Source organism: Fundulus heteroclitus, unplaced genomic scaffold, assembly GCF_011125445.2.
Source record: "Fundulus heteroclitus isolate FHET01 unplaced genomic scaffold, MU-UCD_Fhet_4.1 scaffold_107, whole genome shotgun sequence".
Lineage (NCBI taxonomy): Eukaryota > Metazoa > Chordata > Actinopteri > Cyprinodontiformes > Fundulidae > Fundulus > Fundulus heteroclitus.
In genome coordinates, this window is record NW_023396520.1 from 156,991 (window position 1) to 184,088 (window position 27,098).

Here is a 27,098-nt window from a genome sequence, read left to right on the forward strand (position 1 = left end):
AGGTGGAGCTTCTCCACTTGAGCGGCCTGAGCCCAGAGAAGCTCTCTGCGCTCAATCAGAGCCCACCGAGCTCTCTGCTGATGTCTCCTTCTCTCCTCCTCAAGCAGTGGGAGCGGTGAAATCTCGCTGTCATCACAGGAGCCGGCTGTGATGCGACGTGTTATCCACACTACCTCTCACCAGCGCCCTGCTACGCCGCAGAACCCTGAGGCGTTTAAAGCCGTGGTGGGGACAGACCCACAACCCTTTCGGTTCTGAACCCCCATGCCCCCCGGAGAATATGAGCGTCACGGCGCAACAGATCAATGCGCGTCCGCTCTCAGAGCGCTCACGTCCAGATTCTGAGAAAACATAATGCTGAGAACCTGTGGTTTGAGCTGAATGTACATCTTTTTCTTTTATGTGCTGTGTTGGCGGATTTCAGACATCATAAACGATACCAGGCAATCGGGCTTTGACGGGTTGTTTCCGTGTTTACATCCGAACTGTCAGCCAGAACCGCGATTATAAGCCCCGATTACAATTATACACCAGCTACCCCTTTCTCCTAAAATGTTTTTGTCAGACTTACCTGAATCGTAACAGACGCTTGTGCTGTCTTTCGTGTTCATCACTTTGTGACTCCGCATTTGAACTTGTCGTTGTGTACTCCATTGTACTCTCTGTAGCGTAGCCTGAGCTACATCAACAAACTACGTCATTGTACCACGTGACCCAAATTGTGGATTTTCAGCCTAGCAGTTGCAGAGGGACAATTTTTAGTCCTTAAAAAAACCTTTAACGGCGTAATCACGATCTTAATGCCACATTTTTTGAAAATATGGTCACTAATGCATGCATTTCCGAGTTGGTCGATCTCAGAATCAAGAAGTACCTTACTTTTTTGGTACAGTTCTGTATTGCACAGTACCAATGATGAAACAGAGTTCTTTCATTTTCCCATTTTCCTAAGACTGACTTTCCATCTAAACCTAAATTGGTGGAGTGTGAACTAATTTACTATTTACAAACCATGAACCTGTAATGGTGAACCCGATATTCAATTCAATTGCAATTTAAAAGGTTTATTGCAGGGGATGAGTCATGGTAGGTGAAGCAGCAAGCAGAACCAGACTTAATAGATGAATAATGGCTGAAGGTGCAGGCAGGCAGGGGCGAGCAGGAGACCAGAGAATGCAGGTAGTGACTGACCAGAACAGGCAACGTGGACCAGGGAACCACCAGAACTCACAAGGAAACAGACAGACTTGTGCAGCAGGCAGACGAGGCCCTGGGTGGTTTGCGTCTTGATGAGGCCCTGGGTGCTGAGGTCGTTGGGTGAGGTCTCTGTGAACCTCAGCGACTGCTGGCAGGCCAGATCATCTGGCAGGTAGATCATCTCAGGAATAGACACTAGGGACTGATCTACTTGGATCTTCTCTTTAATGGACACTGATGCACCCAGGACTCTGGAGCAAAGGCTGGAGGCAGATCCACCTGGATTCCAACCTCACACAACTCTGGAATGTAGACCTGAGATGGATCCACCTGGACCCCTCCTCGCAGGACTCTGGAGCGAAGACTGGAGGTGGATCTACCTGGACTCTGACCTCGTAAGGACTCTGGAGCGAAGATTGAAGGCAGATACACCTGGATCCCCTCCTCGCAGAACTCATGAGTGAAGACAGGACCTGAGGCGTCAGCCGGAACATCGGAGACAGGAACAGAACCAGAGGCATTAGCCGGAGCCTCAGAGACAGAAATAGGACCATAGGTGTCCAGTGAAACCATGGAGACAGGAACAGAAGCGTTCGTCGGACCCTTGGATACAGGAACAGAGGAATACATTCTTATGTGGACAGTCACTGAAGCATACTCTTCTGAGCCTGATGGGGACAGGCTCAGAAGCGTCCTCACTGACATGGGCAGGTTCAGAAGTATCTTCTCTGATGTGAACAGGCTCAGAAGTGTAATCACTAACGTGGGCTGGTTCTGTGGCTTGATAACTGGAATCAGACTAACCTCTGATGACAGACTTCAGAAGAGCGGGTGATGATGGATGGAAATAAAATGTTTCTAAAGCAGCTATAGTCAGAAGAATCGGTGGGGGAGAGCCACAACAGATGAAGAGGTGGACCCAACAGAAACGGATACCGAAAAGGAAATGCCAGCTGAAGGAGTTGAAGCTTCCTTCTGTAGATGTCGACCCTGTTCTGGGGAGTCCCGAACACCTCCATGAAGTTCTCGGGTGAATAATCAATGCAGCTGTCAGTGCTGAGCTGAGTAATCGTGTCCCATATTGTGGCTCTTTCCGAACGTAAACTCTGTGTTGGTGACGGGTACATGTCTTGGCCAGAACGTACTGCAATGGATGATGCTGGTGAACCCGATATTCAATAGAGTTACAATTTCAAAGTTTTATTGCAGGGGATGAGTCGTGGTAGGTGAGGAAGGCAAGCAGAACCAGACTTAACAGATTAATTTTGGCTGAAGGTGCAGGCAGGCAGGGATGAGCAGGAGACCAGAGGATGCAGGTAGTGACAGACTAGAACAGGCGATGTGGACCGGGGAACCACCAGAACGGGCAGAGCAAGCGGCTGGAACTCACGGGGAAACAGGGAGACACAGGCAACTTTTTAGAAGACTCCAGCTGGCTGAGTACATAGGAACTGGTAGAGGCAGGGCACATCACATTAAATCAGATGAGATAAGACATTCTTGAAGGGATGAGTTGGCTGAAGCAGGTATATGTAGACAGGTGAACAGGTGAACCAAGTTAACTAATTAGTGGCAACAGGTGGAGCTGATCTAGAGTAGAGTGGTGGCTGAAGGGAGACTAAGCTAATTGGATGACGGCTTAGAGGTTAAGGCAGATTAAGAAAAGTCCAAAACAAAACAAAGAAAAACCTAAATAATGACAGAACCCCACGTGAGGGTTAAAAAGACTAAAAGTAAGGGACACTTCAGTTTTCTACATGCATATGCACGCACTTATTTAATAACTTAATTCAGACCGGAACAAGGTTGGCTCTGCTTTTCTTTCGCGGCAGAAGTAGAGAAAGCAAAATATGCACAGCGCGTATATCCTATTACCTATAAAAAATTTTTTGCTGCCATCAAAAGTCTGCGGAATTGCACTGAAAAATCATGGCCATTATTACCATGGCTGAGGCAAACACCTACTCATAAATTTTAACTCAGTCAGGCAAACTTTGGAGCAGACGCAGACAGATCAGTCTGCCTGATCCCTCTGTCTGCCCCACCGCGTGCTTCGCTGCACCACTGTGGTCTCTGTGCACGCAGAGAGATGCTGTGCTTTATTTAAATTTATTCATACCAACAGGAGTGGAGTAGAATTGACCCCAGGGGATACCAGGGGACAGACTAGGGTCCGACCGGTCTAAGAGGGGCTGAGGTGGCATGCCATCAGCAAAAGTTCTGTCCAGTTGCTACGGATTCCGGATGAGTGGCAGGAAATGGTTACATCTTCTCATTCTGCCTTTGTCTGTTTGACCTATTCTGTCTTCTTGCTGCCCCCCATTGGACCGGGGTAGTAATGCAGTTTTCCTCACAACTATGCCCATACGTCATTGGGCTGTTTTACAAAAAAGGCCTCTAGCAAATGGAGACACGGCAAACTTTTTTCTTTTTCTTTTTTTTCTTTTTTTTCCCCCAGTGTCCTGTCTAGCAATGTGGCAATAGGAATTGATGTCTCAATGCCAGATAGAGCTCGACAGATTTTGCTTTCACAAGTGGAGCAAACAGCTTTCGCCATAGTGCTCCGCTTGATTTATGCATGTTATTAGCTTTATTGTGATTCCTGCAGGGAGAATTTCGAATTATATGGACACTACAATGGGATAATAAAGAAAGAACAAGAAGAGAAAAAAAAGAAAGAGAAGAGGTGAAAGAAAGAAGAGATAAAAGGGAGAGAATGATAAAACGTTCTCCGTCTGCTCCATCACCTGGATAGAGAGATGCAAAAAGAACAGCACAACCAACAGACATAAAGCAACAGATACAATCGAGTAACACCTAGATGCCATTGCTAAATCATATGTACTATTATTTAAGCTGACATGTGTAAAGTGAAACCTGAAAAAAGAAAGTGAAAGAACATAAATAAATAAATAAATTACAGGCTTTTTGTATATAAGTGAACACTTAATACCTGGAACCCTGCACCTGTGGGTGCTTGTGAGAGTGCACTATTTTTGGTGAAAATTATCCAGAAGGAAATAGCTCGATAGTGGTTGTGGAAAACCAACGGCCCGCCTTCCCCGAGCACAGAGGCAGGAGTCAGGGGACCCATAACCCCCCAAAGCAGGGCGCCCAGGAGGGGCCGACACAGGATATCTGCAACCCCCCCCCAAGGAAAGAGGAGAGACGACCCCGAGAAATCCCCCAGTCACCGCAATGCCGACGCCCCCAAGAGCCGCAGGGACGAGCCCGTGGGCTACGCCGGCAGCCAGCCCCGCTAAAGTGGTCCCGGCCATGGGTCCTGAGGGCCAGAGGGCCGCCACACGGGGGGCCAGGCCCCGCGAAGCAGCCACCGGGAATGGGCCGGCACACACCCGGGAACCCGGCCCAAACCCGAGGCCCACCAATGCGCCAGAGAGCCAAGGCGCCTGCCAGCGCAGCGGAGGAGGGCAGGATGTGGGGGGATGGGCTCCGCACCTAGCGGAGACTTGAGATGTTCTTGGGAGAGGGAGCAGACCGGACCCATACTCTTTCACCCATGCGCTTTGTGACGGCGGACCCAGGCACGCCGTCACAAAGCGCCGCCCTCTCAAACCACAATATAGAGCACGTGAATATGTCGCAGCAAGGAGCTGAGGAGGAAACGGTCCCAAAACAGGGTTTTACTAGTTCGCCAGTCTGACAGAAATAAACCACAGTGATTTGTAAAACTTGCAAGGAACCGGTAAAAACAAAGTCTGGTAACGCAACCAACTTGTTTCATCACGTAAGCCGCTCAGCCGCTCACTCCCGCAGCAGCGTGAGCTGTGTCGGCCCCGCGCAGCTTCGCGTCATCTTCTTAGGAATCTTATGGAACTTCTTCCAAAACAAAGCAGGTACAGCAGCTAAACTGGGCTCCCTTCTTTGTGATAAAATGACAGAGCGTCCAAGCGGCGTAAGGACATCACGCATGCAGTAACATGCTTCATAGTGAGGGATATGCTGCTGTTGTCTGCAGCTGAAAAACCTGGCTTCAAACAAGTTTTTCTCTAACAGCGCTCCTTAAATTGTGCAACTAGTGCAGGGAATCAGTGCAAAATGAGCTGCAATCAATCCCACACCACAACCTCGGACCTCAGCCCTGCGTCAGCCTCTCAATTATGAAACCCGAGAAGTAACTAGTGTACTATTCCCACCTAAATAGGCTATTTTATTTATTTATTTGGTATATTTATTTTGGTCATTTTGCTGGTCACTTTAATTTATTCTTTGTCAGTATTTAATAACATAACTCAGGTCTCTTAAGTTATTTTTCTTTAACAAAAATTATGTTATGGTTAAAAAAAGTTGGTTAAATAAAGATTTAATTGGAATTCTGTGTTTGTGTTCTTTATTAAAATTAAATCATTTAGCAATATCATAAAATGTCCAGGCAGAGCTACACATAAAATATGGTTTTAAATATTTTCAATAATTATTGATATCGATCAATATGCCTTTTTTTTATCGATAAGCTTTTTTTCTATATCGTCCACCCCTAATGTGACATGCACTGATTTAAAGTTCCTAACCTTTTCAGAAGCCGAAATGTTTTACTGGTCTTGATCGGTGTGCTCTGCTTGAGTGATATGAGTCACTGAATGAATTGTCCATTTCAGGTAGATTAGGTGTGGGGCAGAGACAGGGGGAATCTGTAGTCCAGGCACAATAAGGCACACATCAAGGCAGAGGTTTCCAAAAGGGCAGAGGCAGACAGGCTCGGTCATAAGACGGTTCAGGTTTTTGGTGTCCAGAAACAGAAGCCAACAGGAGAGTCCAACAGAGGCAAGGCAAACAGGCAAAATCCAAAAGGCAAAACTGGTCAATCACACGCAGGCAAACAAAGACCGCTGAATGGTCTACTCACATGAAGGTTTTCAAGGACCTGGCAATAGATACTGGGAGAGGCTGAAATATATAGTGTCTCCCCAGGTGCACCAAATCTGCTTAATTAAAGCTGCTGAAGGTGTAACTGCTCATACCTGTTGCCAGAGCTGAGAATACAGATAGTGATGTTACCACCACTGCCGGCAGTAATCTCACAGACAGGATCAGGCAGAGTCATCACACTATGTGTGTAATACACCATCACAATCTGACATCAGGTTCCTATCGTCATGTAATAAATGACAGCAAGTGAATTAGAGTCAAAGCAGCGGTCAAACTTTTTTGTTTTGTCTTTTACAGTGACAGCTGCTAATGAAGTAACATGCTTTCCAATAATTGCAGAAGGACAAACAGTGGCTTTGTGTTAGGGTTTGTGTCCTCCCATGGTGAACACAAAGACTTTCATGCACTTTCAGTGTGTCCCTTGGTGCTCCCCTCTGAACACTGAACTCAAAGCCCTCTTTGTTCGCACTTTGTTTTTTCTCTTTGGGTGGAAGGCTGTTAACAACTGCCCTCCCAGCTGATTGGAAAATTGAAAACTTTCCATGTACAGCACAGAAGAACCCTTTTTTCATAGTCAATGTGTACATGAGTGCTTGATTGCTTTATAAAGGAGGGTGGGCGATTGCAGAAGGTGTATATTTTTGAACCCCACATACAGCACACCCTCTATAACTATCTATTCACATCTCTCTCCTCAAAACTCATGTCTGTTCTGTTTTTTCTATGTAAATGTGCATTGAATATGAACATCTGATTAAAGAACTTGAGCTTTAACCGATGGTTTTCACTATTGGTATAATTCCATATTCTCTTCAGTGTAGTAACTATTAGGGCTCAGACACTCCCTTATTCTACAACAGATCCAGAAATAAATGAAAAATAGAAAAAATAAAAAACTCCTACCTAAATACAGAACTTGAAATAATATAATATGCAGTAGGACAGCGGCATCTCGAAGTGGCTAAGGCATATGCAAGTGTACCTGAGTATCAGATAAGAACCCGTGAAACCATTAGCATGTTGTAGACAGTTATTGAGTCTGTTGTAAACAGCAGATATTATAAAGTCTAATACCCCGTTTACACTACCCTTTTTTAACCGAGCCGAGACAGTCCGAGCTTGGTAACCGAGATAACTCTTGAGTGTAAACGGTAAGCAGACTGAATTGAACAGAGCTAGACATAACCGGACCGTGCTAAATGCAGACCAGTTCCAGGTGTGGTCTCGGCCTGGTTTATTTTTGTCTGGGTTATCTGATAACAAAGAGCGCATGAGCAGACCGCATTATGCCCTTACAGTCAGCTGACTGTCCGCGGTTTTTCCAGTGTGTCTGGCTGCACGTCCCGATTCACACTCCATTCAGACAAATTTCAGACATTCTGTCAAGAATCAGAATTGGACCCAAGATTCTACCACGACAGGTCAGTGACGTTTTAACAAACTTTATTAAAAGACCGTGAGCAGGCGTCGGCTCTCTGGGCGCGCAGCTCACGCTAATGGGCTGGAACTCCCTGGAGGCAGAGAGACAGGTTAGTGACCGGTAACGATAGGCTTTGACAGAGAGATCAATCCGAGTCACTAACCTGACTGAGAGGAGAACCAGGACGTTGAACGGCCGAGAGTTGGGCAGGCTGAGCGGGGCTTTCCAGAGGCGTTTGTCCAGGGGCAGTCCGGGTCCGGTAATGGGGAATCCAATATTCCAGCGGAGGTACAGAGGGGGTATTCCAGAGAGATTATCCAGGTCCAGATCCAGGTCCAATTTCCACAGGCACAGACAGTTTAAGGGGACAGGCAGGCTCGGTGACGGAGGACAGAATCGGGTCAGACACAGACAGGCAGAATAAGTAACGCTGGAATGCTCTAACAGGTGGCTTGAGACAATCTGGCACTGGAGACTGACTAGGACGGAGCTTACATGCAGCTGGAGACAGGTGGAGCCAGAAGAGGTTGATTGCAAAGCGGTGGATAGTTAACAGGTGTGTTAATTGTCTGTAGGATCAGCTCCAGTGCCAGAATCATTACACATTCATAAAAATACTAGCTTCCTTACCATGGCACACGATTTCCAGAGATGATTCTGCTTAGCAGTGTGATGAACCTCGGCATCTGTCATTGTTTCCTGCGTCTGTAAATCCTTATTAGACGTTCCTTTGTCTTATCCACGTCCCAAAAGCCGACTCTGTCCAACCATAACTTCCTGAATGTTACGGGCGCTGTCGCTTTGATTTGCTTTGTCCCGCCTTCAATCCCAGAGAACAGTATTACCCACCCTTTTTGGAGTCCTTAGAAGGGGTACTGGAGAGTGCCCCTCCTGGGGACTCTCTTGTTCTGCTGGGGGACTTCAATGCTTACGTGGGCAATGATAATGAGACCTGGATAGGCGTGGTTGGGAGGAATGGCCCACCTGATCTCAACTCGAGTGGCGTTCTTTTGTTGGACTTCTGTGCTCGTCATGGATTGTCCATAATAAACACCATATTCAGGCATAAGAGTGTCCATATGTGCTTTTGGCACCAGGACACCCTAGGCATAGTTCAATGATCAACTTTATTGTTGTTTTATCTGACCTGCAGCCGCATGTCTTGGACACTCGGGTGAAGAGAGGGGTTGAGCTCTCCACCGACCGTTTTCTGGTGGTGAGATGGTTCCGATGGTGAGGGAGGAAGCCGGTCAGACCTGGTAGTCCCAAACGTATTCTGAGGGTTTGCTGGGAACGTCTGGCAGAGTCCCCTGTGAGACGGGAGCTTTAACTCCCACCTCCGGGAGAGCTTTGAACACGTTCCGAGGGTGGTGGGGGACATTGAGTCTGAGTGGACCATGTTCCGTGCCTCTATTAGTGAGGCGGCTAGTCGGAGCTGTGGCCGCAAGGTCGTCGGTGCATGTTGCAGCGGCAACCTTCGAACACACTGGTGGACACCAGCGGTGAGGGAAGCTTTCATGCTGAAGAAGGAGTCCTATCAGGCTTTTATTGGCCTGTGGGACTCTGGGAGCAGCTGATGTCTGTTCTGTCTCTCTTTGAGGGCGGTCGCGTTTTTCTCTCCTCTCCAGCTCTTCACCCACCCTCCCTCCTCTCCAGCTCTTCACCCACCCTCCCTCCTCTCCTGCTTCTGCTGCTATGTTTTGTCTTTCTGAGCACTTTGTTCATATCACCCGAACTCTGAAAACCATGGATCTGGTAAGCTGGTCTCTCAATACTATTGACGGGTAGGCAGCGTAAGGGGGACCCTTCCTATCCCGATTTGACTCTTTTCGTGGGATACACACTATATTCTTGGATGGAAAACGGTGTGTCTTTCGACTTTGTCAGTCCTGGACTTGGAGACATATACATGTTTGGATTCATGATACTTGGAATTCAACTTATTGGATTTGGTGGATTTTTGATGTATCGGCAAATACAGCGGGTGTCGGTAGCCATTTGGCCTTGATCAGGCTACCGGCTGCCTATGACGCTATCACTAAGGCGTGATAGGGCACCGTGTAAGGCTGTCCTTGGCAGCATGGCCTCAGTAAATCGTCTCCCTCTGTGATGTATGTTATGGCTGTTGTACTGAAAACTGTTGTACTGAAACAGTAATTTCCCTCTGGGATTATTAAAGTATATCTGATTCTGATGTGTACCAGCAGTCCAAGCGGCAGGCGGCTTGGCTGGTTGCTGAGGCAAAAACTCGGACGTGAGGCCATGGAGAAAGACTTCCATACGGCTTTGAGGCGATTCTGGTCCACTATCCGGTGTCTCAGGTGGGGGGAGCAGTTTAGTACTAACACTGCTTATATTGGGGGTGGTGTGCTGCTGACCTCGACTCAGAACGTCATCTGTCGTTAGGTCGAATACTTCGAAGACCTCCTTAATCCCACCAACACATCTTCTATTGAGGAAGCAGAGCCTAGGGACTGGGCTCAAGGGTTGGGTTCTCCCATCTCTGGTGCTGAGGTCACCGAGGTGGTTAAAAAGCTCCTCAGTGGCCAGGCCCTGGGGGTGGGTGAGATTCACCCTGAGTACCTCAAGGCTCTGGATGTTGTGGGGTTATGTTGGTTAACATGACTCTGCAACATTGCATGGGCATCGGGGGCAGTTCGCCTGGATTGGCATACTGGGGTGGTGGTCCCCCTATTTAAAAAGGGGGACCGGAGGGTGTGTTCCAACTAGAAAGGAATCACACTCTTAATCCTCCCTGGTAAGGTCTATTCCGGGGTTCTTGAAAGGAGGGTCCATCGGATAGTCGAATCTCGGATTCAGAAAGAGCAGTGTGGTTTTCATCCTGGCTGTGGAACACTGGATCAGCTGTTTACCCTCAGCAGGATCCAGGAGGGTGCATGGGAGTTTGCCCAACCAGTCTATATGTGTTTTGTGGATCTGGAGAAGACATTCAACCGTGTCCCTCGGGGGGTCCTGTGGGGGTTACTCTAGGAGTATGGAGTACGGGGCCTTTCAATAAGGGCTGTCTCTGCCCTTATTGTATGACCGATGTCAGCCTGGTCCGCATTGCTGGCAGCAAGTCAGATTCGTTTCCAGTGAGAGACTTTTATGGACAGAATTTCTAGGTGCAGCCAATGTGTTGAAGGTATCCATTTTGGTGTACCGGTCTGTTGTGGTGAAGAGAGAGCTGAGCCAAAAGGCAAAGCTCTTGATTTACCGGTCGATTTACGTTCCTATCCTCATCTATGGTCGTGAGCTTTGGGTCATGACCGAAAGAACGAGATCCTGGATACAAACAGCCAAAATGAGTTTTCTCCATAGTGTGTCTGGGCTCTCCCTTAGAGATAGGGTGAGGAGCTCAGTCATCCGGGGAGGACTCAGAGTAGAGCCGCTGCTCCTCCACGTCGAAAGGAGCCAGTTGAGGTTGTTCGGGGATCTGGTTAGGATGCCTCCTGGACACCTCCCTGGTGAGATCTTCTGGCCACGTCCCACCGGGAGGAGACCCAGAGGGAGACCCAGGACATGCTGGAGGGACTATTTCACGGCTGGCCTGGGAACGCCTTGGGATTCCCCCAGAGGAGCTGGTCCTAGTGGCTGGTGAGAGGGATGTCTGGGCCTCCCTACTGAAGCTGCTATCCCCGCCACCAGACCCCGGATAAGCAGAAGAGGATGGATAGATGGATGGCCAGAAACAAACAAACTGTGATACAATAATCCATCTTGAGCTGTTAAAAAAATACATTGACAGCATGGTGATCTTTATAGCACAGAAGGTATACCTGTGAACTTTATACTTGCACAGTTCCCACACTGCTTATGGATTTATGCTTAGAGAGAGTACATATTTATATGTATGATAACAACTGCAAATTTCTCTCCTTTTTTTTAGCCATATATTTTTTAAATGAGATAAGAATTAAAAGTATTATAGCCGTTTGACAAATGTGTGCTCATTCCGTGGTTTTGTTAAAAAGGCTCAATGCATAGCAATTGTGCCTGTGTGCACATGCCACTGTCTATAAAGGCCAATAGGGGATGTCCTATCCAGTGATGTATATCAGTGGTCTCTGCAATGTGCAGTTTTAATGTGCCTATTATGTAGCTAACAGTGAGAAAACATTTCACTGGGATGCTCTGTCTACGATGGGTTCAGGTTACTGTATTAATACCCGAAAGTAGATTTGCTTTACAGTGAGATGAGAAAATGTAAAAGCACCTTGATTTTAAGCACCTTAGAGATAGATGCAAAAGTCTTTTTAGTATGTTGTCTTGTCCATAATGTGAAATATCTCATGCAATACAGACTACAGTGTAGTCTGTATTGTATGATACTGTATGTTCTGTGTTTGGTGACAAACTTAAAATTAAGATAAGTTAAATCGTTAAAAGAATAAATACATTAAAATAAAAGTAGGAATAAAAGTAAAAACAGGCTGGTAAATTGCTATATATATATATATATATATATATATATATATATATATATATATATATATATATATATATATATATATATATATATACAGAGAGAGAGAGAGAGTCCCCAGATATGATAAGTTCAATGTTCTATTCTTTGACCAAATTGACTTTGTACCTGTGCAGTCTCCTCCTAAAATCATTTACCATATATTTAGTTTTTCCTGTGTTAAGCGGGAAGAAAGACTCCTCACACCAATTTAGGAAGTCATGAAACAAAAATAATGTATATTTTCTATTCTTTCTGTGCAGTCAGGTACAATCTGACCCATGGCAGCAGTTTTAAATCCCAGGGATTGGGGACATCTAGTGTAGAAAGTTTGTTTATTGTTCTTCACCTCATTTACCAGGAGAGAGATGGAGTGGGGGCAACAATCCTCTACCTGATCACTCAGGTAGAGGATTGCCTGGAAAAAGTGGGTTAGAAAAAAAGTACTCCTGTCTCCATGAGTACTGGATAATAATAGCCAATGTTGTCTTACTTGAGTAGCAGTCGGGATAACTGTAACTTTTTTGTTTTAAATAAGTTCAGTTTGATGATGCTATATGTTTTTGTTCTAAAACTTTGTGTAGGTTCTTTAATTCAGTTTTTTCAAGGTTTTCATGCCCTCAAGCCACTAATTCAGCCCATTCCTATTCAGGATGAGATTGCACATGGGACTAAATCTCAGAAAGAAGAAACTTTGCTCTGACTATATCAGAATTGCGATCACAACAATCATCTGTCATGTATTATTTAATGTAACCTCAGCTTTTGTCCTCCATCAGACAGAATTTGATCAAGATCACAAGGTTCGAATGGGAGTTGGAAATGGGCTGCGTCAAGATGTCTGGCGGGAGTTCCTTAGTCGTTTTGGGAACATAAAGATGTGTGAAGTGTACGGCTCCACCGAGGGAAATTTGTGTTTTATGAACCACATTGGGAGGATTGGAGTTGTGGGTCGCTCCAACTTCTTCTACAGGGTAAGTTTCCAAACTAATCTCAAATATCAGTTTGAAACTGCAGCAGTTTCAAACTTATCCTGGTCAAATTCACCTGTTGCCAAATTTCCCAAAAAACAGCAGTAGAGTTGAAGTATATTTGTTTCTTTTCTTTCAACCTTTGTGAGCAATAGATGTTTAAAAAAGGCATAGCTTTAGCTAAAAGACAAAGGTGGTAAGAGCTCCATTTGACTTCTGAATCAACTTGATTTTAAAATCCTTGTCAAAAATCACTCCCAGATTTCTTACCGTGTCCCTAAATTTAAAATTTAAAATTTAAAGCACAGCTGCCAGTGGTGGCATTCTCACTGAACAAAACTTAATCACTCTTTTACAGCAGAAAGACCCTCAGGAAGAGAGTGTTAAGGTGACTTTTATCTGTTTTTAAAGACAAGTAAATATGAACATCATCTGTGTAATAGTGGAAAGACAAGTGATACTGAGTTATAATCACTTTGTACTGACTGAAGGAAAAAAGAGGGCAATCAAAAATAGACTGAGGAGCACTGGAGGAAGATATTACATTCTTAATCATAACTGAACGATCTGTCTATCAGATAGGGTTTAAACTGTTTAGACTAGGTGCCACATATACCAATGTAGTGATTGGTCACAGAACTTTTTCTAAAATATAATTATCTTTTAAAAATGGTTGCAGTTGGATAAAAACATTATTTTCTAAAATCTTGGTAAGGAAGGGCATGTGACAAGTAAGCCTAAATGTAGCTAAAACTAAGGGTTACAAGTGAAGTTTTTATTGAAGGGTCTTTACATTATCATGCTTGAAAGCAGTTGGCACAATTCCTGAACTAAGACAGAAGTTAATAAAAGCCAAGAGAGAAACATATTTCAAGAACTTAGTAGGAAGAAAGTCAAGGAAGCAATTAGTAGTTTTTGTATGATGCACAATGTTATTCAAATAAGATAAAAAACACTGTTTTAAATCACTCAAAAACAGCAGAACACGCAGTGACAACAGATAGAACTACATTAACAGGTATACCAGTGGCATGTATAACAGATGGCACTTTTTCAACAAAAAAGAAGACAAGTTTTTCACAAGTAATGACTAAGGTATCAAGCAAAACAGATATAACCCGACTCTAGCCAGAATGGATGTGGTTCTGAAGAGCTCCACACTGCTCCACACATCCATCTGGAATCATTGCCATTGGGAGGGATTTCAATACTACACAAAATGGTTGAGCCAATCAGGATTGCCGGGTGGGATTTTTTGTAGATCTGACATATCAGAGAAGTGACTGTTTGGATTCAAACAGCAATGGCAGCTTGCAGCGAGGAAGCAAGTGGTAACATTGATGCTGCTGGTCATCAGTGTTGTCCAATCTACCGAATATTAATTATTTAAAAGAACACCAGAGAACAGCTTTGAAGGCTTTTGTTAGTGGAAACAATGTTTTCACCCTTCTCCTGACTGGGCAAGCAAGAGCTTGTAGCACGTCGGTGAAGATGACGGACAAGTGATTTATCCAATCATATGCAAGGATTTTTGTTATGGCCCCTCCTTGGAACTGCATAGTCAATGGCGCAATCTCAGATGGATGTTTGGAGCTCTGTGGAATGAAATCTATCTGGCAAGAGTCAGGTTAAAAAAATATATGGGTGGTTTTTAAAACAGAGCTAATTGAATTAAATAACACCCTAGATAGGGATAGTCAACTCCAGTCATTAAGGAGTGGCTGATTACCTACTTAGAATGCAGTCAAGTCATCCAGTCAGATTTAGTCCAGTCAGTAGTCCTGCTAATGGCAGGATATTTTGGGTATGGAGTTATAAATTTAACATAAGTGACAAAGGCCAGAATCTCACATCAGTTTCTTAAAAAGAGTACATAAATGTATTAGGATTAAAAACTAACAAGAAATAACAGTAAAAACTACCAAGGCAAAAGTAATTCTAAGTTGAATTATAAGTTGAAACTAAGTTGAAACTATAATGTATTATAGAATACATTAAATTCTGAATGCATTTCAATCAGTAATTAATGCAATGGGTTTGATATTCACAATGAAAATTGGAAAATATTGTATCTATTTCTTACAAAATCCACGTAATGGAGGTAAGAAAAAAAACATTTACAAAAATAAAATAAAAAAATGGAGGGTCTTAAAACTTAAAAACCACCACCGATGAATTGTCTCTAGGGTGACCAGTATGCGGGACACATTACCACCACTATGATGACATCATACATTTTTAACACAGATCCCACATCAAACTAATCAATCTCTGCTTGGCCTGTTTATGCACAACAATAAATTATGAGTTTATAATAAGTGTTTAATAAGTTAAGATTTTTGAAAGTTAATAAAACAGTATGCTCCAGCTCTGTGTTTTGTGGGACTCATTTCGTGTCACTTCACATCATGCTCCCCTCCTTCTGGCTTTGGCAAGCTTCACATAAAAACTATCTGAGAATCACCTTTCTCTGGCTTTACCCAGTTATAAACCGTTCAGGTTCCTCCACCGATGGCTTGTCTCTGTGACCCTTAGAATGCTTCAGCCAATCTGTGATGCCTGGAGCTCCAAGTGGGTAACAGAATTTGAACCCAGTTTTTTTTTTATACAGCCCCTGAATTACCTGGAAGACAAAGTAAAAAATACAGATCGGAAGTCTTCAACCATGGCACTTAAAACAAATAGTTCTGCATGTTTTAGATGGGTCTCTGCTCCAGCACACCTGATTTAAATGCAGGGAAACGCCTATATAATATAATGTTGCCTGACAGAGTTTCCAACGGAGATGAGATCTCTTGAGCCGGTGGATAGGATGTATGGGCCACAGGCGAACATGGGGAAAAATGGAACTTGCGGCATCATCAAAGCAGAAAAAGATGGTGACGGTGCAAGATATGTGGTCAGCAAAAAGCGGGTTCATTTCTAACAGTAGGTAGGAAGAAGCACACAGTTTGATCCAGAAACACCCACTTCGCTAAGTGCGGATTTGTAAATGAGCTTCTGTTACACAATAAGTTTAGACACATCATGAAAGAGAGAAAAGAACAATGCCACTTACAACACCAGAGGAGAAGGCAGGCTGAAGGTATCACAGCTTGTGACATCAAGGAATGATGTTTGAGTAGAGAACAGCTGGGTGGGCTGTCCTTTTATAGCCAATACCCGTAATCACCTGGCCACTACCTGACAGTGGACTTGTTACCTCAATAACCTCATCTCAAATAAACAGAAGACTGATGGGTGGATGTCCCTTGGCTTTGCTGTTGAAATGACAATGCATCATCACTGACATGAAAAGTGAATTACAAGATCACACATTCTGATGGGTGTTGTCAGAAAATCTGACCTTACTGGTTCATACAGCAAGGAATTATACTCTGGTTCTGCTTTTCTCTCTATAAAGACATTTAGTACAAAGATTTACAAGATTTTCTTGTAAACATATATACACATATCCATCCATCCATTCCCTAATAAGTCTATCCCTTGTGGGGTCGCGAGGGATGCTGGTGACTATCTCCAGCTGTCCATCAGCGAGAGGCGGGGTACACGCTGGACAGGTCGCGTGTCTGTTGCACAGCTATATACATTCTTTAAAAAGTAAGACAGGTTTGGAGTGGAAGAACATGTGTCCGGGATGTGTGGCGTCTGCAGAGATGTTAGCTGCCCTTATCCTGACCCTGGATCTGTACAATGATCCTCTCTGCAGACCATATTCTTTGTTGCAATCAGGACCTGTCCTGTTTTGTGAATGAGCCAAACCATAGTTATGAATGAACACAGGACAAACTGACTGATGGCAGTGGAGAAGATGACCAGTTGCTCCTGGGGAAAGTTGGACTTCTTCAGTTGCTGCAGAAAGTCCAGTCATTACTGGGCCTTCTTCTGAACAGTGTTTGTCTTAGGACTATCTCAAGTCCCAAGAGAAGGTGGTGCCTAGGAGCCGGAAGCGATCCACAGTGTTGTTGAGGATGGTGAGGAGAGACAGTGTGGGGGAAGTTCTCCAGAAATCCACTGTCAACTCCACAGTCTTGAGCAGTTTAAGTTCAAGTTGTTTCTGACCACAGTGGATCAAAACTGTAGTGTAAGTAATTGATTGTGAACTTCAAACTATTTTAATGGCTTTTCTTATTCATTCAGTGTACAAAAAGTCTTGAATATTTTTATGACAATGCTCCCCATTATGTTTGGTCACAGTTTCTGATATCAGCTGACAGAGTGTGTGACTGTGTGTTTGTCCGTCACAGTTTTAGGATCTTTAGCAAGAAATGGGAGGATGTTTCGTAACAAGAGGGCACAAGATTAAGCGATCTCTATTTTAAACATTTTGTGCTCAAAAGGGACCAAAACAAGGTTGGTATTTCTTGTTGTTTTTTTACACGCAGATTACGGATCAATCAGAACCTATTAGCTTTGCATTTAGTCAATCAGTCGTAAAATTAAAACCACCCATTAAAACATTGCCAGATAATTAGGTACACTCATACCATGGGCAGCCAGTGTCAGAACATGAGAAAGCAGGCCTGTTTTTTATTTCATTTGTCATATTTAATCTATGAAATATAATAAACCATCTCAATATTTAATATTTTAGAATGATCACTTGTAAATTTTAAGCCAAAAATATGCATGGACTCTTTATCACTAATATGGCCATCCTATGGTTCAGAACACTAACTCACAAAAACACAGCGGAAAGTGGTTTCTGAAACTGTTAAGCAGCTGACATGCTGCAAAAATCTGGGTTGAAAAATATTTTTTAGTTTCAGTATTTCAGATTAGTGAGGACCTTATCATACTAAAATTACACAGAAGCACACAACTCCCTAAGAGGATGACATGTTTAACCATTTAAATGTCCTTTGTTGGCAACATTTCTCTCTAAGTCTGTTAACAGAGTTGGAAAGAACAAGCAGAGGATTGGCTTTCCTGAAGCTCTTGTAGGTATAAGCTGCTCTAATGCTTGCTTGCAGATCTGTCAATCAGATGTTACAAAAGAGTGGCTCCTATCTGTTTAGGTTTAATCTCTGACCTCATCTATTTTCAGACTGCATCTGCTTCTGGAACAATATAAGTTATGAAAGATAATTATAAAAGCAATGTTGTAAAACAAAATGACCTGTATTGTTACATTAGAAGGATTTAAGAGTTGTACAGAATGCAACTCTGTTAAGGTGTTTATAATAAAGAGTAATTGTAAATTCCTCTACTTTTTTCATTATAGAAACTGTTTTTGTATTGATGCTTTATGACTTGCATTCATCATCAAGACATAAAATGAAACAGAGAAGAGCTTTGGACAGTGCTGTACAAGTCAAAGGATTAGTTATATGCATGTGTCCAATCCCTCCACACAAAGTACAGCCCCACCAGTCTTTGTACAGTGGTTGAACCGTATTCTGACCTAAAAATAGCTTCAATTACGTTTCAGTGCACTTCCTTCAGAGTAAGGCTGCAGCCAGTCTTATAATCTCAGCTGTTAGCTTTGCAGCCTTTTCTTACCTGACTTAAGACTTCTACCTGTGATACACATATAGCATAAAATTTCTTGAGCAGTCGGTAAGACTAGACAAGGTCTATGTGTGCTTTTTATTTATCATTTATCATAAGTAATCCACTATGTTTAAAATCCTTTACTCTTGATTCTTGAAAAGCTCTTTTTGCATGTGGATAGGAAGTGTAAATAGTGCTGAACATCTCAGCTTTTCAAAATAATATCTGTTCTAGTGTGGACAGAAGTCATGTAGCCTTTTGAAGCCCCAAACTGAAACCTAATATATCTCTTGTTAATAAACAATCACAAATGTTATAACTACTGTTATAGCCAAAATCAAATTATTGCATAATTATTATTGCATTATTATTGGGGTAAGACATACAAAATGACTATATGGATGGAATGTGGAAACAATATACTTTTCTTTTAACATATCCTATTGCAGCTTTTCAGGCATACCATATTGAACAGATCTTTTCCTACATGTGCCAGCACAGTTTTGGTCTACAAAAATGATATCTAGAACCAGTATCCAAAGTGTATAAATAACTATTAGACCCAGATCAATCCAACTTCAAAAGGAGGCAGACCACAGTAATGTTACAGTAACCTTCAACCATTTGGGGTGATTGAGTGTCTCTGTGTGTTGGTGTATGAATGGATGAGCATGTTGTACCATTATGTACTGTTTTATGCAATTTATTGTTTAATAAATACCTCTTGGTCTGTTAGGTATTGTCTGATGAATATCAGCCCAAACAGCTGATATCAGGACAATAGTGAAAAGGGTGATTTGAACACTGGCATTATTTTAACAGCAAACCCTGCACACATGTAGAATGAAGGAGTGACAACTTCTCTTCAAGTTTAAGAATTTATTAACATAAATTAATGAACATCCAGAGAACATCACTATAGAATGCTGTTTATTTGAATTAACCATATATTTAATTCAACAAGTTCTCTCTACTAGGCTAGTGAAACGTAACTAAGACTACTAAGCAAAATGAAGATAAAAAGAAGCTAAGGAACTATGTACACACATAAGAAACAAAGGACGAATAAAATAGTTGAAAAGCATTATCAGAATGATTCAGTTATTCCTGGTTCACTGCAGATCTAAGTTAGAGGACTAAAGTTCATCTTAAAGAATGTGGAATGAGATCAAATTAGCTTAACTAACTTAGAAAAACATTTGGCATGTGTTTCAACCCAATCACAATTATAATCCTGAGTAAAACCAAACATTACTCAATAAAATAAAAAATGTATTTGCTCAATAAAATAAATATTTTATTAGGTGCCCGCCTATGCATTGAAAATGCATGGCGGAGGCCTTATGTTATGCACCCAATAAGGATTTCTTTATTAGGCGCCCGCCTATGCATTGAAAATGCATGGCGGAGGCCTTATGTTATGCACCTAATAAGGATTTCTTTATTATTAGGCGCCCACCTATGCATTGAAAATGCATGGCGGAGGCCTTATGCAATGCACCTAATAAGGGTTTCTTTATTATTATTATTATAGTTACCGTTAATACAGCCCGAACCGTAGGGTCTACCCCCACATACTATATATCGAAACGTTGGTCTCGACGCCGCGATCAGGGCTTTTTGTACTTGACGCCGTTTCGGCTTACGGTTGGAACAAAATTCACCAAAAACAACTTCTTCAACACAGTTGACCTCTCAAAAACGCAGAGCTCAGCATTGCACTTTTTTTTGGTACAGTGGTTTAGGTGTTGGGCTGGTGCACCAAAGGTCGCAGGTTCGCAACCCGCTCGGGAGTACCCAATATTTTTTTATTTTTTTTACAAGTAACAAATAAATAATTTGAACAACTGATATAAATGAATGAATGATGAAAAAATTGCAACAGCAAGAACTACCCCCAGGCCAATACAGCACCACTCACCTGTGGGAAATGGCACTACACACCATTTTTGTCAAATGTTGAGTTCTTGGCCCAGATTTGGTGAGGCTTAGTTGCTAAAGGAGGCCGATCTGACACATGGCCTTTGGTAAGGTTTGGTGACATTAAGTATTGGCACCCTTTTTGAGGAACATCCCAGTACAGGATTTGGACCAAACTAACAGAGTACAATCACCCGGTGATACTGGACACAACCATGTTAGCGGCTAACGCTTAGCATGTTGCTAACCGGAAGTAGCTCTAGGAAGGTCTCACCAACTTCTGCTTCACAGAGTTTGTACTTCCTTTAGTAGTTTGTAATGCCTTTAACATTTTTATTCACATATTTCATTTTTTCATGCTACATTGAAGTATTTAATCATGTTTTAATAACACCAATTTTCCATGCTGCTTGGATGCAGACCTTCTCCTGTCGGCTGTTTTTTTTTGGTGAGGCTTAGTTGCTAAAGGAGGCCGATCTGACACATGGCCTTTGGTGAGCTTTGGTGACATTAAGTATTGGCACCCTTTTTGAGGAACTTCCCAGTACAGGATTTGGACCAAACTAACAGAGTACAATCACCCGGTGATACTGGACACAACCATGTTAGCGGCTAACGCTTAGCATGTTGCTAACCGGAAGTAGCTCTAGGAAGGTCTCACCAACTTCTGCTTCACAGAGTTTGTACTTCCTTTAGTAGTTTGTAATGCCTTTAACATTTTTATTCACATATTTTATTTTTTCATGCTACATTGAAGTATTTAATCATGTTTTAATAACACCAATTTTCCATGCTGCTTGGATGCAGACCTTCTCCTGTCGGCTGGTTTTGACGAAGACAAATCCTTTTCACACTCAGAAGATTTGATTTAAAATCCCCAAGTGATAAAAGCCTACGACCAACGAACTCGGAAGCTTTGCCTTTGACGGTTACGCGCATCACCAGGCGGGCGCCTTCTTCAACTTCTTCAGAAGTTGAACGTTTCTAGTTAGGCGCCCGCCTATGCATTGAAAATGCATGGCGGAGGCCTTATGCTATGCACCTAATAAGGGTTTCTTTATTATTAGGCGCCCGCCTATGCATTGAAAATGCATGGCGGAGGCCTTATGCTATGCACCTAATAAGGGTTTTTTTATTATTATTAGGCGCCCGCCTATGCATTGAAAATGCATGGCGGAGGCCTTATGCTATGCACCTAATAAGGGTTTCTTTATTATTAGGCGCCCGCCTATGCATTGAAAATGCATGGCGGAGGCCTTATGTTATGCACCTAATAAGGGTCCATCACCGTTAATACAGGCCGAACCGTAGGGTCTACCCCCACATACTATGCATCAAAACGTTCGTCTCGACGCCGTGAAGCGGGCTTTTTGTACTTGACGCCATTTAAAGTTACCGTGGTGACAAAATTAACCAAAAACCACTACTCAAAACCACTTCCTAGACACAGTTGACCTCGAAAAAAATGCAGACCTCTGCATGGCACTTTTTTTTGGTACAGTGGTTTAGGTGTTGGGCTGGTGCACCAAAGGTCGCAGGTTCGCAACCCGCTGGCGGTACCCAATATTTTTTTTTTTTTTACAAGTAACAAATAAACAATGTGAACAACTGATATAAATGAATGAATGATGAAAAAATTGCAACAGCAAGAACTACCCCCCGGCCAATACAACACCACTCACCTGTGGGAAATGGCACTACACACCATTTTTGTCAAATGTTGAGTTCTGGGCCCAGATTTGGTGAGGCTTAGTTGCTAAAGGAGGCCGATCTGACACATGGCCTTTGGTGAGCTTTGGTGACATTAAGTATTGGCACCCTTTTTGAGGAACTTCCCAGTACAGGATTTGGACCAAACTAACAGAGTACAATCACCCGGTGATACTGAACACAACCTTGTTAGCGGCTAACGCTTAGCATGTTGCTAACCGGAAGTAGCTCTAGGAAGGTCTCACTAACTTCTGCTTCACAGTGGTTGTACTTCCTTTAGTAGTTTGTAATGCCTTTAACATTTTTATTCACATATTTCATTTTTTCATGCTACACTGAAGTATTTAATCATGTTTTAATAACACCAATTTTCCATGCTGCTTGGATGCAGACCTTCCCCTGTCGGCTGGTTTTGACGAAGACAAATCCTTTTCACACTCATAAGATTTGATTTAACATCCCCAAGTGATAAAAGCCTACGACCAAGGAACTCGGAAGCTTTGCCTTTGACGGTTACGTGCACCACCAGGCGGGCGCCTTCTTCAACTTCTTCAGAAGTTGAACGTTTCTAGTTATTATTATTATTATTATAGTACCGTTAATACAGCCCGAACCGTAGGCTGTACCCCCACAAACTATATATCAAAACGTGCGTCTCGACGCCGCGATCAGGGCTTTTTGTACTTGACGCCGTTTCGACTTACAGTTGGAACAAAATTCGCAAAAAACACTTCTTAACACAATTGACCTCTCAATAAAGCTCGGCTGAGCACGACACCGGTGTTTTGGTCGAGTGGGTTAGGTGTCGGGCTGCAAAGCAGAAGATCGAAAGTTCAAATCCAAGCTGTGCCAATTTTAGAGAATTACATTTTCACCCAATATTTCATTTCCCTTTGGCTTTAAAAAACGATTTTTTAATTTAAATCAATACAGTTCACCTCATGCCTTTAACTTTTTTATTCACATATTTTATTTTTTCATGCTACATTGAAGTATTTAATCATGTTTTAATAACACCAATTTTCCATGCTGCTTCGATGCAGACCTTCTCGTGTTGGCTGTTGGCTCATTAGCAGCCTCATTTGTTGTGGTCTGTTGTCATTCACACAGAACAATAAACCGTGCCAGCCGACATGAGTTTTACAAACGGCAAAGCTTTGTCTTAAGCAGTAACGTGCCTCTACTCCGCGCTGCGTTCTCAGACCAGTGTGATGCGTTCCCGAGCGTCAGAAAGCTGCATTCAGGAGCATGGGACATTTCTAATTTACAATAATATATATTTTTTTACAAGTAACAATTAAATAACTTGAACAACTGGTATAAATGAATGATGATAAAGGAATTTATTTAACATGTTTTGGGACAGTTTGTATTCAGACGTTTTAAGAAAACATTAAAGTATTTTATGTATTGTTTATTAATTTATTTTATATTATACTTAATCTCCTCCTTTTCCTGTATAATCCTGCCTCAAGCATTTCGCTGGCTCTCCTTATTATTGTAAACTTTGTAATGTGACGAGAGTTCAGGGACATCCTACAATCAGGCTTAGGCTACTGGAGGATATCAGTGCCAGTTTTTCTCACTCTACTGATTTCTACTGTTCTCCAGTTTTGCATTGCATTGCATTGAAATGAAAGTCACATTTCCTGCCACAGTTGTTTGCTGCTTCTCCACCGAAGCCAGGCCTGCAAGCTCTCCACCATCAGCCATCACTTATCAGTTACCCTCCTTCACTGCCTTGAATTTTAGTCATACTCAAAAACTGCTAGTTGAAAGAATAATTAATTTCATTATTATTTTCTGTTTAAATATCCAGTCATATTCACTGAATTAGAACATCTTTTTAGAATGTTTTTTAGTCTGAAAATGACAAGTACCTTTTGAAATTAACCTTAATGCAGGTACCAAACTTGTCCTTAAACCACAATAATTGTATTTATTTTACTACTATAATGTACTATTTTAATCTTAAATCTTATTTTTATTAGTTGGGATGGCTGCCAGCACAACACTGCATTATGTCCTCGTGACAGAAATCATCGCTAGAAAAATGCATTATCATCATTCAACAATGATTACTGAAAAAGACGTACTTCGTTCCTGCAGTTCCTATACTGTCCACGAGTGGCGCTGTGTGAGCAGACAACAAGCAGTACTCTTTGAGTTCCGGGTCAGAGGTGAACTCCTCCGTCTTGTGGCTGCTATTGCTTGCTGTGCTGCCGTTTTTCCTAAATTACTGAAGGATATTGTTGAATCAAGTCCAATTTACCCGGACGAAGGGTGTTCCATTGGGTGTCCATTGGGTGTCAGTGCTGAACATGACATGAGAGTGAGGATTTTCGGTAAGTTGATTTCTCCTCCGCTGCGCGCACACACACACACACGCGCGCGTATACATATAAACTGTAGGACCCGACAGAGTTTGCCCTGGAAATAAGTACGGCTGGATTCCGTCAAAAGTCCGGTTTCTGTCAAGAAACTCTTCTAAAAAAATCCATATCGCTATCAGATGATGATAGCTCCACGCAAGGACGTGAAGAGACTGTTGGAGGGGCAGGTGCTCAAAGTTAAAAGAGGGAACATGGGGCACGGATTTAAAACACGATACAGAAACATACCTTGCTATACAACCGGCTAAACTGTACCAACCCTTACTATAAAGAATGTAACATGGAATCAAGGGCGTAGGTTTGATTTGAACTTTGGTAGGGACACTATTGGTCCAAAGCTTCATTGGTCCTACACAATATGCATGCTCCTATTTTTTGATGCTTGATTTGAGCATTAGGATGCGTTTTGCCTGTCTAAAAAGAAAAGGCAGCATTATTTGCTACATTTATACAAATTTTATAAGCACGACACACACTATATGCTGTTTGTTTATCTTTAAAGCATCACAGGATCTGATCAATGTCGAATTGGGACTTTTTCCCACTTTGAAAAAGTTTGCTTTGAACTTACCAGCAACAGAGACAGATGGTAAATACGTGCCTATTAAACCAAATATATTCAAAATATGTCTTTTGTCTAGATATATCCTGTATTTTATTTTGAAGATATAGAAATGTGCAGAGATAAACCCCACCCTTATTCTTCTTTTAAATCTAAGAAACTCTGTCAGCATCATAAAACACAGCAAAATTATACATTCAAGGGACTGCAAATAAATGTATTGTATTTACTTTGCACTGGAAGTAGAAGTGTCACTGACACTGACAGCATTTCAAATTTTAAATTCAAACTTCAACAAATGTACAACTGCACTGTAGTTACTCTTTTTAGCCCATTTCATGTAATTTATCTTAACATTCCAAACACATTTCTTACATCATATATCTGAAGTGTAGATAACAGCTTCTCCTTACCTACATCCTCTCAGACAACTAATTATTTCCCTAACAATAGTGAGATTTCAATGTTTAAATGTGCAGTAAATCTTAATACATAAGGAGCATGGAGGACCCAATACTGTACTTTAAGTAAGATTAGTGACACCAAGACTGAGTTGTCACATGAGTGGTTGTCCATTTCATTATTGAAATGAGAACATATTAATATACTATTGGGATATACTAGTAAGACTATTAAAGAACAGCAGATTAATCTTTAAGATATGTAAAGGCCTATATTAAATTAATTTTGCAACCACATCAATAGATTAAATAATTTTTTCTTTTTGTCTTATTAAAATTGATGGGGGTGTCGGCGACGTTGCAGCGTAAACAGGGGCGTAATGCAGCCGCTGTCGGGTGAACATTATTGCACACTGATAGCGCAAAGAAAACTAAAATGATGCGGCGTGCTGCTGCTGCAGCACATTGACTCTGCTTCTCCCGGCACCGTCTAGCGATCACCACCTCCCCTCCGCCGCTATTTAAGTAGAACAATGACCAGTGCAAAATTAAGTTCTATTTACCGAAGATGAAGTGTAGACTGCACATTCTGTTGTAGTATGATGGCTCCCACAGTCCATTGAGATTGTCTGCCTGCATCCTTTTCATGGATATTATTAATTTCTTTCTTCTTTCCTCGTCCTTTGGTAAATGACAGAAACGTACATCCGACGATTTGGAATGCCTCTGTGTGCAACCGGGAGCACAACAAGTCGTAGACATTGTTTAGATTCCAAAAATAAACTAACTAAAAGTACGCTCTAAACACCGGTTTTAGTAGACGGGAACAGTTCTGCTTTTGCCTACCCGCGGGACCCGGATGTAGCGCGGACGTCACGCATGACGTCACACGTGAACTGGTCTATAGTGCATCGTGACAAACAGAGCGTTGGGACTTGCTCAACAGCGGGTCCGCTGAGTGACATCACAAAATGGGAGGTGACGTTCCAGAATAGTACTAAGATGGGTTCCTCCACATAAACATGATTAAAAGAAAATTATTCTTAACTAAAAAAAACATATAATTTATTGCACAGTATGTAGTAGTTTTATATTTAAAGTACTTTCAGCAGTTTGATTTCTGATTTTGACCGGACTTCTCCTTTAAGCAGAAACGTGCCTCTACTCAGCGCTGGTTCTCAGACCAGTGTGATGCGTTCGCGAGCGTCAGAACGCTATGGTGCATTCAGGAGAATAAGACATTTCTAATTTACAAGGAAAGGCACATAAAACCAAACACAGCCCGAACCGTAGGGTCTACCCCCACAAACTATATATCAAAACGTGCGTCTCGATGCCGTGAAGTGTGCTATTTGTACTTCACTCCATTTCCAGTTACCATGGCAACGAAATTAGCGAAAAACCACTATTGCCTGTTTAAAGTTTGTTCTGTTTTTTCAGTTAATAAATATGTTTATGTCAATGTCAGAAGTGCCTTTTTGGGGCTAAAGACAAAATAACCAAAGCTGTTGATCTGTGATCGACAGTACTCCATTGCAAAAAGTTATATATTACAATATACATGCTAAATTATGGGAAAACCACAAGGAAAGCAACTTAAAAAATCCAAATAAACAACAAATGTAACAAAACAGAAAAAGCAGTGCAAGCCTCTAAGTAAACTAGGAGTTTATTTC

The 27,098-nt window shown here is 42.3% G+C and overlaps 1 protein-coding gene across 2 annotated transcripts in view; it reads left to right on the forward strand.

Annotated features, from left to right (window-relative positions):
- slc27a6 (solute carrier family 27 member 6) overlaps positions 1–27,098 on the forward strand; it is a 106,117-nt gene that overhangs the window by 44,835 nt on the left and 34,184 nt on the right. Inside the window, exon 5 of one of the 2 annotated variants that reach the window (XM_012854119.3) lies at positions 12,752–12,946. The exons of the other annotated variant lie outside the window; for it this stretch is intronic. Coding sequence (XP_012709573.2) covers positions 12,752–12,946 — 195 coding nt within the window. The remainder of the gene's footprint in view (positions 1–12,751; positions 12,947–27,098) is intronic. 2 annotated transcript variants of the gene reach the window in all.